This window comes from Mesoplodon mirus, assembly GCF_964341445.2.
Source record: "Mesoplodon mirus genome assembly, chromosome: 7".
NCBI lineage: Eukaryota > Metazoa > Chordata > Mammalia > Artiodactyla > Ziphiidae > Mesoplodon > Mesoplodon mirus.
Window position 1 is genome coordinate 62,975,633 of NC_138983.1, and position 16,681 is coordinate 62,992,313.

At 39.1% G+C, this 16,681-nt stretch overlaps 1 protein-coding gene across 7 annotated transcripts in view; it reads right to left on the minus strand.

Moving 5' to 3' along the window:
• The window catches only part of SBF2 (SET binding factor 2), a 474,973-nt gene that overhangs the window by 259,746 nt on the left and 198,546 nt on the right, over nt 1-16,681 (minus strand). For 6 of the 7 annotated variants that reach the window (XM_082626802.1, XM_082626801.1, XM_082626805.1 and 3 more), the window contains exon 3: nt 6,574-6,711. The exons of the other annotated variant lie outside the window; for it this stretch is intronic. In XM_082626802.1, coding sequence (XP_082482928.1) covers nt 6,574-6,711 — 138 coding nt within the window. The remainder of the gene's footprint in view (nt 1-6,573; nt 6,712-16,681) is intronic. 7 annotated transcript variants of the gene reach the window in all.

Genomic DNA, 16,681 nt, shown 5'->3' on the forward strand with positions numbered 1-16,681 from the left:
GGAAAAACTTTCAGCTTTTCACCACTGAGTATGATGTTAGCTGTGGACTTGTCATAAAGGGCCTTTATGATGCTTAAGTATGTTCACTCTATACCCAGTTTGTTGAGAGTTTTATCATGAATGGATGTTGAATTTTGACAGATTTCTTTGCATCAATTAAGAAGATCATATGAATTTCATCCTTTTATTTTGTTAATGTGGTGGATCACATTCATTGATCTGCATATGTTGAACCCTGCATTCAAGAATAAATCCCACTTGATCATGGTACATGATCCTTTTAATGTACTGCTGAATTTGGTTTGCCTTTATTTTGTTGAGAATTTTTGCATCTATGTTCATCAGGGCCTGTAGTTTCCTCTTCTTGTAGTGCCCATGTCTGTCTTTGGTATCAGTGTAATGCTGGCCTTGTAAAATGAGTTTGAAGGTGTTTTCTCCTCTTCTCTTTTTTTGGGGAGGGAAGAGTTTGAGAAGGATTGTTATTAATTCTTCTTTAAATGTGTAGCAGAATTGACAAGTAAAGCCATCTGGTCCTCGATTTTTCCTTGGTAGGACGTTTTTGATTACCAATTTAATATCTTTACTACTATTGGTCTGTTCATATTTTATATTTCTTCATGATTCAGACTTGGTAGGTTGTATGTTAGTAGGAATTTATTCATTTCTTCTAGGCTGTCCAATTTGTTGGTGTGTATTTTATCATAGTAGTCTTATGAGTCTTTGTATTTTTGTGGTATCAAATCTAACATTTCCTCTTTCATTTCTAATTTTATTTGAGTCCTTTACCTTTTTATCCTGCTGAGTATAGCTAAAGGTTTGTCGATTTATCTTTTCAAAAAAAACCAACTCTTTGTTTCACTGATTTTTTTCCTATTGTCTTTTTACTCTGTTTCATTTATTTCCACTCTGATATTTGTTATTTCCTTCATTCTATTAATTTGGGGCTTAGTTTGTTCTTCTTCTAGCTCCTTCAGGTGTAAACTTAAGTTGCTTATCTGAGATTTTACTCTTTTCTTAATGTAGGTGTTAATTGCTATACATTTCCCCCTTATATCTGCTTTTGCTTTTGCTTTAGCCAATAAATTCTGGTATGCTGTATTTGCACTTTCATTTGTCTTAAGGTATTTTTTTTTATTCCTTTTAGTTTATTCTTTGACCCATTCAGTAGTATGTTGTTTAACCTCCACATATTTGTAAATTTCCCAGTTCCCTTCTTGTAATTGATTTCTAGTACTATACTTTTGTGGCTGGAAAAGAAGCTTGATATGATTTCAATCTTCTTAAATTTATTGACTTGTTTTGTGGCCTAACACATTACCTATCCTGGAGAATGTCCCACATGTGCTTGAGAAGCATGTTTATTCAGCTGCTGTTGCATGGAAGATTCTATATACATTTGTTAGGTCCACCTGGTCTCACATACTGTTTAAATCCAGTTTTCTGTATTGATTTTCTGTCCGGATGATCTATCCATTGTTAAATGTGGGGTACTGAAGTCTTCTACTATTATTGTATTGTTATCAATTTTTACCTTCAGATTTGCTTTGTATGTTTAGGTGCTCTGATAATAGATGCATAAATATTTACAAGTGTTATACTCTCTTGATGAGTTGACTACTTTAACATTATACAATGACTTTCCTTGTCTCTTATTACAGTTTTTAGTTTAAAGTCATTTTGTCTTATATTAAGTATAGCTACCCTAGCTTTCTTTTGATTTCCATTTGCATGAAGTATCTTTTTCTACCCTTCATTTTCAGTCAATGTGTGTCCTTAAAGCTGAAGTGAGTTTTGTTCTAGGTCTCTGTGGTGTTTTTTTTGTTTTTTTTTGTTTTTTTGCGGTACGTGGGCCTCTCACTGTTGTGGCCTCTCCCTTTGTGGAGCACAGGCTCCGGACACGCAGGCCCAGCAGCCATGGCTCACAGGCCCAGCCGCTCTGCAGCATGTGGGATCCTCCCGGACCAGGGCACGAACCCGTGTCCCCTGCATCAGCAGGCAGACTCCCAACCACTGCGCCACCAGGGAAGCCCTGGTTTTTTTTTAATCTATTCAGCCACTCTACATCTTTCAATTGGAAAATTTAGTCATTTTACATTTAAATTAATTATTGATCAGTATGTATTTACTACTGTCAATTTGTTGTTTCCTTGCTGTTTCAAAATTCTTTATTTATCTTTATTTTAGTATATATTTACCATTACAAGTGAGATTTATACTTTCATATGTCTTCCTGTTACTAATTAGCACCTTTTCATTTCAGCTTAAAGAAGTCCCTTTAATATTTCCTGTAAGGCCAGTCTAGTGGTGATTAGCTTCTTTAGCTTTTGCTTGTCTGCAAAACTCTTTCTTCTCTTCTTCGACTCTGAAGGACAACTTGCCAGGTGGAATATTCTTGATAGACAGTTTTTTTTCTCTCAGCACTTTGAATAAATCTTGCCACTCTTCTCTGGCCTGCAAAGCTTCTGCTGAAATATCTGATCATCGTCCTATCAGGGTTCCCTTTTATGAACAAGTTATTTTTCTCTTGCTGTTTTAAGATTCTCTCTTTGTCTTTAACTTTTGACACTTTAATTATAATGTGTCTTGGTGTTGGTCTCTTTGGGATCATCTTATTTGGAACTCTCTGGGCTTCCTGGATCTGAATATCTGTTTCTCTCCCCAGGTTAGGAAAGTTTTCAGCCATTATTTCTTCTTGTAAGTTTTCTGCCCCTTTCTCTTTCTCTTCTCCTCCTGGGACCCCTATCATGCGAATGTTGGTTTGCTTGATGTTATCTCATAAGTCCCTTAAGCTATCTTTATTCTTTTTCATTTTTTTCATTTTGCTGTTTTAATTAGATGATTTGCACTGTCCTGTCCTCATGTGAACTGATCCTCTCTCCTGTGTCATGTAGTGTGCTGTTGAACCCCTCTATTGTATTCTTCAGTTCACTTATTATACTCCTCAGCTCTGTGACTTCTATTTGGTACTTTCTTACACTTTCTATTTCTTTGCTGAAATTCTTACTTTGTTCATCCATTCTTCTCCTGAGCTCAATGAGCATCTTTATGACCATTATTTTAAACTCTTTATCAGGTAAATCACTTATCTCCACTTCATTAAGGTCTTTCTCTGAGGTTTTACCTTGTTCTTTCATTTAGAACATATTCCTATTTCTTCATTTTCCTTGACTCTCTGTGTTGGTTTCTATGCATTATTTAAAACATCAACCTCTCCTAGTCCTGAAGGAGTGGCCTCTTGTAGGAGATGAACCTTATTATTCAAACCTGCCCTAGCTCTTGGTTGTCTCTCAAATCTTTATGATGGTCCAAGCAGCCTACTTTATTCTTAATGCTCACCATAGTTGAGGGTATACCAATACCTGATAATGTTCCAAATGGGAGGATCATAGTCAGCACCTAGATTCAGGTGGATTGGAAGCCAGACCTTCAGGAAGCAGCTTTTAATGTATACAAATATGTATCTTTCAGTGGAGACTGGGAGATGGGTGTTTCTGTCTGCTCCCTCTGCGCTGAGCCTTAGGGGATAGCCAGTTAAGAACTTCGTTTGCTACATTCCTGTGGGACCTGGGAGCTCAAGTCCTGTTGGCCACAGAGTCAAAGGTTTAAAAGGGTGTGTTCCTTGGGCAGCAGCTGCAAAATCTGGGGCGCCAGACATGTGCACAAGCTCTTTCCAAGAAGAAACCAGTGAACTGGAGCAGGCTAGAGAGAGAACAGAGATGGAACCTGCCAGATCCCTGGTCTCCAAAGAGAATCAAAATTAGCTCCTAGATGTGTGCTAAGTTAGAAACCTGACCCTCAGGCAGTAGCTTTTAAAGTATGCAAACAGGATTCTTTCAGGCAAAGACAGAGATGGGTGTTTCTTTCTGCTTCCTCATGCTGAGCCACAGCAAATCCTTGAAAACCCATTAAGAACTCTTTGCTTGTTATAGTCTGGTGGGTCTCATGAATAAAAGCCCCATTGTTTTTCAGAGCTAGGTGTTTTTGGGTCCTCACCTCAAGTGGAAGTCTAAAAAGATGGGGGCTAGATGTTGGGTCCAAACCCTTCACACCTCAGGGGAGGAGCTGGAAGTTGTAAGCTGCTTTGCAATTGCATGTCTCTCTGCCAGGGGACATTTATGGTGAGACTGCATCTCAGCCTTTTCTACTCACTTCAGTGTGGGTATATTCTTGTTTGCCTGCTATACAGGAATTGCTCAGCTAGTTTCTGTATTTCTTTCAGCAGAAATTGCTCCGTGTGTAGCTGTGGATTCAGTGTGCCCATAGGAGTGAGTTCAGAAGCTTCCTATGTCACCATCTTGGACTGGAACCCCCTACATTGTCTTAATGTATTACTTTTCTGTGAGTTTATTTGGGGGGTAAGGGGTTGGTAATGATGGAGAGAAGAAGAAGAACCCAAATAATCACAGTTAGTTTCATTAGATAATCCTAGGGAGTTGTAAAGAGGTACCCTCAAGAATATGGAAATAAAAGAAAATACTGCATTCTCAGCACTGACTTATGTTCAAAGGATTGAGAAATGAAAGGTCACCTGAAAAAGACAGCAAGGCTCTCAACAAGAGAACATTCTTTCTTATTTAGACTGAATTGACCAAAATGGGATTGGATTGGCTAGTTGTTGGCAACATCCACCCGAACGCTAATCAGGACAGAAATGACTAGAATCATAGACATCTAAGTTCTCTGTCTGAATTGACAACATAATGCCTAATTTCAAAAACAGTTGGCCCCGAACAATGCAGGGTTTAGGGGCGCCGACCCCTCTGTGCAGTCGAAAATCCACATATTAACTTTACGGTTGACCCTCTGCATCCACATATTCAACCAACTATGGATCATGCAGTACTGTAGTATATAGTTACTGAAAAAAATCTGTGTATAAGTGGACCCGTGCAGTTCAAGCCCATGTTGTTCAAGGGTCAACTGTATAAACAATGGGCTGTGTTAATCTGGCAGGTGTTAAATATTTGACATCAAATATTCCTTAGTTTGATTCCACAATCAAAATGCTTCTGATTTTGATATGGCTTCCCACAAAGATCTGACAACAAGGAGAAAATGTGCTGATAATATAGATAATGTATATTTTGTTTTGTATAACCTTTTAACTTATCACTGTAAATTAAAAAGCTAGCATGCTGGTTTTAATACATCAGTCTAATCAACTTGGATAATGTGAGTCTGTACCATGAAAGGTGGTTTGTCTCCTCTTGTACCGAAAAATGAAATTTCTGCATCCAGAAAATTCAGATCTTGGCGTTTAATTAAAATAACAAAAATAACAAATGCTCCTTTGTGAGGTCATTTCAGAAAGCAAGCCAATCCTTTTCCCTGGTGGTGATACTCATTCATCTGTATGTAGCAGAAAGCACAGCAGATAATGCATTTGGCTCACATAACATCCTGCAAACTGTTTTATAGTTTCCTTCTCATACTATTGGGCCTTGAAAGCAAAACAAAGAAACAAATAACAACAACAACAAAGTTTTTCTGATTCCTTTGGTGGGGGGGATCTGCATGCAATCTGACTGACACAAGGAAACAACCCATATGACACTTAAAGCAGAAGTCACCAATGTGTGACAGTGGCTACATATGGGAGAAAGGATTTTTTTGGTGTGATTATTGTGAAGGCTGTATTGTCTGGTACCCAACATCATAAGTGTCAAGTGATAAAAGGTTGAAAAAGTATGAACAGCCCCAAGCCAGGCAGTTCCTAGTAAACAGAACTGGTTCCCTGCTCACCCCTTACCCATGAAATTACATAAACTACCCAATACTTTCTCATAAATCCTTTTCTGAATAAATTAGAGACAGTAGATCCAGTTGTTTGAAACTGAGAGAACCCCAGCTAATTCTCTGAAAGACCCTATAATTTCTATAGTTCTAGCCTATTAATGTCAGTCCCATCATTTTGATACTACCACCACTAATAATAATGAGTTAACAGTTACTTCAGCACTTAAAAAATAATATCAAGCATTGTGATAAGTGATTTATAAACATTCTGATTAAACGCTCTATATTCTGTGAAAGACACCTCAGGAGAAAGACTGAAAGGGAAAAACCACAGGTTCATCAGGAGAGGATACAAATCTTCTTAATAAACCAATTTGCAGAGATGCTATTCTTAGAAGTATGCAGATTATGAACAATATTTTATTTTATTTTATTTTATTTTTTTTTCTTTTTGCGGTATGCGGGCCTCTCACTGTTGTGGCCTCTCCCGTTGCGGAGCACAGGCTCCGGATGCGCAGGCCCAGCGGCCATGGCTCACGGGCCCAGCCGCTCCGCGGCATATGGGATCCTCCCAGACCGGGGCACGAACCCGTATCCCCTGCATCGGCAGGCGGACTCTCAACCACTGCGCCACCAGGGAGGCAATATTTTAAAGAACAATTAAACTTGGACAATAACTTTACCTTCTTGCTCTCTTCAACAATATAGTACCTCAGTCATTTTAAAATAGCTCATAGAACTCAAACTTGCTCTTCTAACAAAAACAAATATGGCATAATAAAAAGATTCCTAAATGGTGTCTCTTTGGCTGTAATTTGGCTAGAAAAGTTGCTGTACCTGAAGATTGATCTCTGCCTCATAAAAGGTTAGGCATGAGCAGTAATGTCGATCTGAGTCAATATCTGTCAGGACCACCACAAAAAACGTTGGCTGCTTCCTCTCTCTGGACAGCTGCCACCCTCCAGGCTGACAAAACTAAATGAGATAGAAAAAAAAAAAGGTCACATCTTAAAAGTATAAGGTAAATTTATTAGTTATAAATTCCTGAGAAATGTCTCCCCATTTAAAAAAATTTCCAGATGTGATATGTTACTTCAGCCAATATTTTTTTAAAAATCACTTGCAGATTCATGATGTAGAATACTTTCACTAATGTGCATATGCATTTTATGAAGACAGCCTAGATTTTCCACAGATGCCACTCATTCTGAGACTAGGGTTGGCATATGTAGGAACAGAGAACTAAGATGAAAACTTTGCACCATTAGAATAAATCATGAAATAAGTTGAAGATAAAGTGCTCAGTATCTACCATGGACAGAAAACAGAATTATTTTTAAATATCGTCATTAATCTAAGACTCTTCAATTCAGTACAATGAAAAAGATATCTTGTTCATCAAGACAGACCACATTCTGGGCTATAAAATACACTTTAATGGATTTAAAAGAATAGAAATCATATAATGCATGTCCCAGACCACAATAAAATTAAACTAAAAATCAATTACAGAAAGATAGCTGGAAAATCTCCAAATACTCAGAAATTAAACAACACACTTCTAAGTAATACATGGATCAAAGACAAAAATCTCAAAAGAAATTTTCAAATATTTTTAACTAAATGAAAATACAGCTTAACATTTGTGGAATTCAGCAAAAGCAGTGCTTAAAGGGAATTTTATAGCACTGAATTCACAGAGAAGAAGAAAAATCTAATATCAGTCATCTAAATTCTATCTTGGGAAACTAGAAAAAGAAGAGCAAATTAAATCCAAAGTAAGCAGAAGAAAAAAAATAATAAAATTAGAGCAGAAATCAGTGAAATCTATTACAGGAAATCAATAGAGAAAAGCAACAAAACCTAAAGCTAGTTCTTTGAAAAAAACATTAAAATCGACAAGTCTCTAGCCAGACAAACTAAAAATAAAAAAGAAGATACAAATTACTAGTATCAGAAATGAAAGAAGGGACATCACTATAGATCCTGTGGACATTACAAAGATAATAAAGGAATACTATGCATAACTCTGTGCCCATAAATTTGATAATCTAGATGAAATGAACCAATTTCTTGAAAGACATAATCTGATAAGACTCACAGAAGAAGAAGTAGACAATCTGAAAAGGCCTATATCTATTAAAGAAAATGAATTATTAATTATTGAATTAATAATCTTCCAAAATAGAAAGTAAGTATGATGCCGCAATGGGTTCATGGTGAATTCTACCAAACACTGAAGGATGAAACTAAAACATTCTCTACAATCTCTTCCAGAAGACTGAAGCCAAGGAAATACTTCCTGACTCATTCCATAAAGCCAGCATTACCCTAATGCCAAAACCAGAAAAAGAAATTACAATATAACTATACATCAGTATCTCTCATGAACACAGATGCAAAAATCCTCAACAAAATATTTGCAAATTGAATGTAGCAATGTATGAAAAGAATTACAAACCGTGACCAAATAAGATTCATTTTGGGTATGCAGGGCTGGTTCAACATTGAAAGTCAATTAATCACATCCAGAAGCTAAACAAGAAAAGTACATGATCATATCAATAGATACAGAAAAGGCATTTGAGAAAGTCTAACAGCCATTCATGATAAAAACTCTCAGCAAACTAAGCATAGAGGGGAAGTTCCTTGACATGACAGAGAACATTTACCAAAAACCTACAGATAACATCATACTTAATCATAAGAAACTAGAAGCTTTCTAGCTAAGATTAGGAACAAGGCAAGGATGTCACCTCTTACCACACCTTTTCTAAATTGTACTGAAAGTCCTAGTTAATTCAATTAGCCAAAACAAGGAAATAAAAGGTTTACAGATTAGGAAGACACGTAACTATCTTTTCCCAAATGACATGATTGTCTATGTAGAAAACCTGAAAGTAATAAGCAATTACAGCAACTTTCCAGGATACAAGGTTAATATACAAAAGCCAACTGCTTTCCTATATACACCAACAATGAACTGTTACTTGAAATTAAAAACACAATACAATCTTCATACATTAGCACCCCCCAAAATGAAATACTTTGGTATAAACTTAATAAATTATGTATAAGATCTATATAAGAAAAATTACAAAACTCTGATGAGAAATCAAAGAAGAACTAAGTAGAGAGAAAGAGAGAGCAATTCCAATGTTCATCAATAGGAAGACTCAATATTGTCAAGTTTCAATTCTTCCCAGTGTGATATACAGATTCAACGCAATCCCAAACAAAATTCCAGCAAGTTATTTTATGGATGTTGATAAACTAATGTTAAAGTTTATATGGAGAGGCAAAAGACCCAGAATAGCCAACTCAATATTGAAGGAGAACAAAGTTGGAAGAGTGACACTATCTGACTTCAAGACTTATTATAAAGCTACAGTAGGGGCTTCCCTGGTGGCGCAGTGGTTGGCAGTCCGCCTGACAATGCAGGGGACATGGGTTTGTGCCCCAGTCCGGGAGGATCCTGCATGCCGCGGAGTGGGTGGGCCCGTGAGCCATGGCCGCTGGGCCTGCGTGTCTGGAGCCTGTGCTCCGCAGCAGGAGAGGCCACAGCAGTGAGAGGCCCACGTACTGCCAAAAAAAAAAAAAAAAAAAAAAAAAAGCTACAGTAATCAAGACAGTGTGGTACCAGTCAGCGAAAAGACAAATAGATCAATGAAGCAGAATGGTGAGCCCAGAAACAGACCACACAAATATAATCAACTGAACTTTGACAACAGAGCAAAAGTGATACAATGGAGAAAAAATAGTCTTTTCAACAAATGGTGCTGGACCAACTAGATATTCATATACAAGAAAATGAATCTAGACACAGACCTTACACCCTTCACAAACATTAACTCAAAGTGGACCACACACCTAAATGTAAAACACAAAACTATAAAACTTCTAGAAGATGACAAAGGAGAAAACCTAGGTGATCTTTGTTTTGGCAATGACTTTTTTAGATACAACACCAAAATCATGAACCAGGAAAGGAATAATTGATAAGCTAGACTTCATTAAAATTTAAAACTTCTGCTCTGTGAAAGACACTGTCAAGAAAATGAGAAGACAAGCTAAGGACTAGGAGAAAATATTTCCAAAACACATATCTGATAATGTACTGTCATCTAAAACACAAAGAGTTTTTAAAACTCAACAATAGGAAAGTGAACAAGGAGGAGGCTGGGGGAAGATGGCGGAAGAGTAAGACGCAGAGATCACCTTCCTCCCCACAGATACATCAGAAATACATCTACACGTGGAACAACTCCTACAGAACACCTACTGAACGCTGGCAGAAGACCTCAGACCTCCTAAAAGGCAAGAAACTCCCCATGTACCTGGGTAGGGCAAAAGAAAAAAGAATAAACAGAGACAAAAGAATAGGGACGGGACCTGCACCAGTGGGAGGGAGCTGTGAAGGAGGAAAGGTTTCCACACACCAGGAAGCCCCTTCGCGGGTGGAGACTGCGGGTGGCGGAGGGGGGAAGCTTCAGAGCCGCAGAGGAGAGCACAGCAACAGGGGTGCGGAGGGCAAAGTGGAGAGAGGATTGGTGCCAACCGGCACTCACTAGCCCGAGAGGCTTGTCTGCTCACCCGCCGGGGCAGGCGGGGCTGGGAGCTGAGGCTCGGGCTTTGGTCGGAGCAAAGGGAGAGTACTGGCAGCATGAACACAGCCTGAAGGGGTCAGTGCGCCATGCCACGGCTAGCCGGGAGGGAGTCCAGGGAAAAGTCTGGACCTGCTGAAGAGGCAAGAGACTTTTTCTTCCCTCTTTGTTTCCTGGTGCACGAGAAGAGGGGATTAAGAGCGCTGCTTAAAGGAGCTCCAGAGATGGGCTCGAGCTGCGGCTAACAGCACGGACCACAGAGACGGGCATGAGATGCTAAGGCTGCTGCTGCAGCCACTAAGAAGCCTGTGTGAGAGCACAGGTCACTATCCCCACCGCCCCTCCTGGGAGCCTGTGCAGCCCGCCACTGCCAGGACAAGTTCCCCGGGAGAATGCACGGTGCACCTCAGGCTGGTGCAACGTCACGCTGGCCTCTGCCGCCGCGGGCTAGCCCCGCATCGTGCCCCTCCCTCCCCCCGGCCTGAGCGAGCCAGAGCCCCCGAATCAGCGGCTCCTTTAACCCCGTCCTGTCTGAGCGAAGAACAGACGCCCTCCAGCGACCTACATGCAGAGGCGGGGCCAAATCCAAAGCTGGGCCCCGGGAGCTGTGCTAACAAAGAAGAGAAAGGGAAATCTCTCCCAGCAGCATCAGGAGCAGTGGATTAAATCTCCACAATCAACTTGATGTACCCTGCATCTGTGGAATACCTGAATAGACAACGAATCAACCCAAATTGAGGAGGTGGACTTTGAGAGCAAGATTTATTATTTTTTCCCCTCTTCCTCTTTTTCTGAGTGTGTATGTGTATGCTTCTTTGTGAGATTTTGTCTGTATAGCTTTGCTTTCACCATTTGTCCTAGGGTTCTACCTGTCCGATTTTGGGTTTTTTTTTACTTATTAAAAATTTTTTTTCTTAATAATTATTTTTTATTTTAATAACTTTATTTGACTTTATCATACTTTATTTTATCTTACTTTATTTTATTTTCTTTCATCTTCTTTTTCTTCCTCCCTCCCTCCCTCTCTCCCTCTCTCTCTCTTTCTACTTTTTCTCCCTTTTATTCTGAGCTGTGTGGATGAAAGGCTCCTGGTGCTGCAGCCAGGAGTTGTGCTGGGCCTCAGAGGGAGACCTAACTTCTGGACACTGGTCCACAAGAGACCTCCCAGCTCCATGTAATATCAAATGGTGAAAATCTCCCAGAGATCTCCAGTTCAACACCAACACCCAGCTTCACTCAATGACCAGCAAGCTACAGTGCTGGACACCCTATGCCAAACAACTAGCAAGACAGGAACACAACTCCACCCATTAGCAGAGAGGCTGCCTAAAATCATAATAAGTCCACAGACAGGCCAAAATACACCACCAGAAGTGGACCTGCCCACCAGAAGGGCAAGATTCAGCCTCATCCACCAGAACACAGGCACTACTCCCCTCCACCAGGAAGCCTACACAACCCACTGAACCAACTTTAGCCACTGGGGACGGACACCAAAAACAACGGGAACTGGGCTACCCTGGTGGCGCAGTAGTTGCGAGTCCGCCTGCCAACGCAGGGGAAACAGGCTCATGCCCCGGTCCAGGGGGATCGCACATGCCACGGAGCGGCTGGACCCGTGATGGCCGCTGAGCCTGCGCGTCCAGAGCCTGTGCTCGGCAACGGGAGAGGCCACAACAGTGAGAGGCCCATGTACCGCAAAAAAAAAAAAAAAAAAACAACAGGAACTACAAACCGGCACCCTGCAAAAAGGAGACCCCAAACACAGTAAGATAAGCAAAATGAGAAGACAGGAAAACACACAGCAAATGAAGGAGCAAGATGAAAACCCACCAGACCTAACTAATGAAGAGGAAATAGGCAGTCTACATGAAAAAGAATTCAGAATAATGATAGTAAAGATGATCCAAAATCTTGGAAATAGAACAGAGAAAATGCAAGAAACATTTAACAAGGACATAGAAGAACTAAAGATGAAACAAGCAACAATGAAAAACACAATAAATGAAATTAAAAATACTCTAGAAGGGATCAATAGCAGAATAACTGAGGCAGAAGAACGGATAAGTGACCTGGAAGATAAAATAGTGGAAATAACTACTGCAGAGCAGAATACAGAAAAAACAATGAAAAGAAGTGAGGACAGTCTCAGAGACCTCTGGGACAACGTTAAATGCACCAACATCCAAAGTATAGGGGTTCCAGAAGAAGAAGGGAAAAAAAAAGGGGCTGAGAAAATATTTGAAGAGATTATAGTTGAAAACTTCCCTAATATGGGAAAGGAAATAGTTAATCAAGTCCAGGAAGCACAGAGAGTCCCACAAAGGATAAGTCCAAGGAGAAAGACAAGAGACACTTATTAGTCAAACTGTCAAAAATTGAATACAAAGAAAACATATTAAAAGCAGCAAGGGAAAAACAACAAATAACACACAAGGGAATCCCCATAAGGTTAAGAGCTGATCTTTCAGCAGAAACTCTGCAAGCCAGAAGGGACAGGCAGGACATATTTAAACTGATGAAAGAGAAAAACCTACAACCAAGATTACTCTACCCAGCAAGGATCTCATTCAGATTTGATGGATAAATTAAAATCTTTACAGACAAGCAAAAGCTGAGAGAGTTCAGCACCACCAAACCTGCTTTACAACAAATGCTAAAGGATCTTCTCTAGGCAAGAAACACAACAGAAGGAAAAAACCTACAATAACAAACCCAAAACAATTAAGAAAACGGTAATAGGAACATACATATCAATAATTACCTTAAATGTAAATGGATTAAACGCTCCGACCAAAAGACACAGACTGGCTGAACGGATACAAAAACAAGACCCATATATATGCTGTCTACAAGAGATCCACTTCAGACCTAGAGACACACACAGACTGAAAGTGAGGAGATGGAAAAAGATATTCCATGCAAATGGAAACCAAAAAAAAGCTGGAGTAGCAATTCTCATATCAGACAAAATAGACTTTAAAATAAAGACTATTAGAAGAGACAAAGAAGGACACTACATAATGATCAAGGGATCTATCCAAGAAGAAGATATAACAATTGTAAATATTTATGCACCCAACATAGGAGCACCTCAATACATAAGGCAAATACTAACAGCCATAAAAGGGGAAACTGACAGTAACACATTCATAGTAGGGAACTGTAACACCCCACTTTCACCAATGGACAGATCGTCCAAAATGAAAATAAATAAGGAAACACAAGCTTTAAATGATACATTAAACAAGATGGACTTAATTGATATTTATAGGACATTCCATCCAAAAACAACAGAATACACATTTTTTTCAAGTGCTCATGGAACATCACCAGGATAGATCATATCTTGGGTCACAGATCAAGCCTTGGTAAATTTAAGAAAATTGAAATTGTATCAACTATCTTTTCCGACCACAATGCTATGAGACTAGATATCAATTACAGGAAAACAGCTGTAAGAAATACAAACACATGGAGGCTAAACAATACACTACTTAATAACGAAGTGATCACTGAAGAAATCAAAGAGGAAATCAAAAAATACCTAGAAACAAATGACAATGGAGACACGACGACCCAAAACCTATGGGACGCAGCAAAAGCAGTTCTAAGAGGAAAGTTTATAGCAATACAATCCTACCTTAAGAAATAGGAAACATCTCGAATAAACAACCTAACCTTGCACCTAAAGCAATTAGAGAAAAAAGAACAAAAAAAGCCCCAAAGTTAGCAGAAGGAAAGAAATCATAAAGATCAGATGAGAAATAAATGAAAAAGAAATGAAGGAAATGATAGCAAAGATCGATAAAACTAAAAGCTGGTTCTTTGAGAAGATAAACAAAATTGATAAACCATTAGCCAGACTCATCAAGAAAAAAAGGGAGAAGACTCAAATCAATAGAATTAGAAATGAAAAAGGAGAAGTAACAACTGACACTGAAGAAATACAAAGGATCATGAGAGATTACTACAAGCAACTCTATGCCAATAAAATGGACAACCTGGAAGAAATGGACAAATTCTTAGAAATGCACAACCTGCCCAGACTGAATCAGGAAGAAAAAGAAAATATGAACAGACCAATCACAAGCACTGAAATTGAAACTGTGATTAAAAATCTTCCAACAAACAAAAGCCTAGGACAAGATGGCTTCACAAGCAAATTCTATCAAACATTTAGAGAAGAGCTAACACCTATCCTTCTCAAACTCATCCAAAATATAGCAGAGGGAGGAACATTCCCAAACTCATTCTATGAGGCCACCATCACCCTGATACCGAAACCAGACAAGGATGTCAAAAAGACAGAAAACTACAGGCCAGTATCACTGATGAATATAGATGCAAAAACCCTCAACAAAATACTAGCAAACAGAATCCAACAGCACATTAAAAGGATCATACACCATCATCAAGTGGGGTTTATTCCAGGAATGCAAGAATTCTTCAGTATACGCAAATCAATCAATGTCATACACCATATTAGCAAACTGAAGGATAAAAACCATATGGTCATCTCAATAGATGCAGAGAAAGCTTTCGACAAAATTCAACACCCATTTATGATTAAAAACCCTCCAGAAAGTAGGCATAGAGGGAACTTTCCTCAACATAATAAAAGCCATATATGACAAACCCACAGCCAACATCATCCTCAATGGTGAAAAACTGAAAGCATTTCCACTAAGATCAGGAACAAGACAAGGTTGCCCACTCTCACCACTACTATTCAACATACTTTTGGAAATTTTACCCATAGCAATCAGAGAAGAAAAGGAAATAAAAGGAATCCAAATTGGAAAAGAAGAAGTAAAGCTGTCATTGTTTGCAGATGACATGATACTATACATAGAGAATCCTAAAGATGCTACCAGAAAACTACTAGAGCTAATCAATGAATTTGGTAAAGTAGCAGGATACAAAATGAATGCACAGAAATCTCTGGCATTCCTATACACTAATGATGAAAAATCTGAAAGTGAAATCAAGAAAACACTCCCATTTACCATTGCAACAAAAAGAATAAAATATCTAGGAATAAACCTACCTGAGGAGACAAAAGACCTGTATGCAGAAAATTATAAGACACTGATGAAACAGATTAAAGATGATACAAATAGATGGAGAGATATACCATGTTCTTGGATTGGAAGAATCAACATTATGAAAATGATTCTACTACCCAAAGGAATCTACAGATTCAATGCAATCCCTATCAAACTACCAACGGCATTTTCACAGAACTAGAACAAAAAATTTCATAATTTGTATGGAAACACAAAAGATCCCGAATAGCTAAAGCAATCTTGAGAATGAAAAACGGAGTTGGAGGAATCAGGCTCCCTGACTTCAGACTATACTACAAAGCTACAGTAATCAAGGCAATATGGTACTGGCACAAAAACAGAAAGATAGATCAATGGAACAGGACAGAAAGCCCAGAGATAAACCCAGGCACATATGGTCACCTTATCTTTGATAAAGGAGGCAGGAATGTACAGTGGAGAAAGGACAGCCTCTTCAATAAGTGGTGCTGGGAAAACTGGACAGGTACATGTAAAAGTATGAGATTAGAACACTCCCTAACACCATACACAAAAATAAGCTCAAAATGGATTAAAGACCTAAATGTAAGGCCAGAAACTATCAAACTCTTAGAGGAAAATATAGGCAGAACACTCTATGACATAAATCACAGCAAAATCCTTTTTGACCCACCTCCTAGAGAAATGGAAATAAAAACAAAAATAAACAAATGGGACCTAATAAAACTTCAAAGCTTTTGCCCAGCAAGGGAAACCATAAACAATACCAAAAGACAACCCTCAGAATGGGAGAAAATATTTGCAAATGAAGCAACTGACAAAGGATTAATCTCCAAAATGTACAAGCAGCTCATGCAGCTCAATAACAAAAAAACAAATAACCCAATCCAAAAATGGGCAGAAGACCTAAATAGATATTTCTCCAAAGAAGATATACAGAGTGCCAACAAACACATGAAAGAATGCTCAACAGGGCTTCCCTGGTGGCACAGTGGTTGAGTCCGCCTGCCGATGCAGGAGACACGGGTTCGTGCTCCGGTCCGGGAGGATCCTACATGCCACGGAGCGTATAGGCCTGTGAGCCATGGCCGCTGAGCATGCGTGTCCGGAGCCTGTGCTCCGCAATGAGAGAGGCCACAACAGTGAGAGGCCTGCGTACCACAAGAAAAAAAAAAAAAAAAAAGAGTCATGTATCAAAATGTTCATTGTAGCTCTATTTACAATAGCCAGGAGATGGCAACAACCTAAGTGTCCATCACTGGATGAATGGATAAAGAAGATGTGGCAAATATA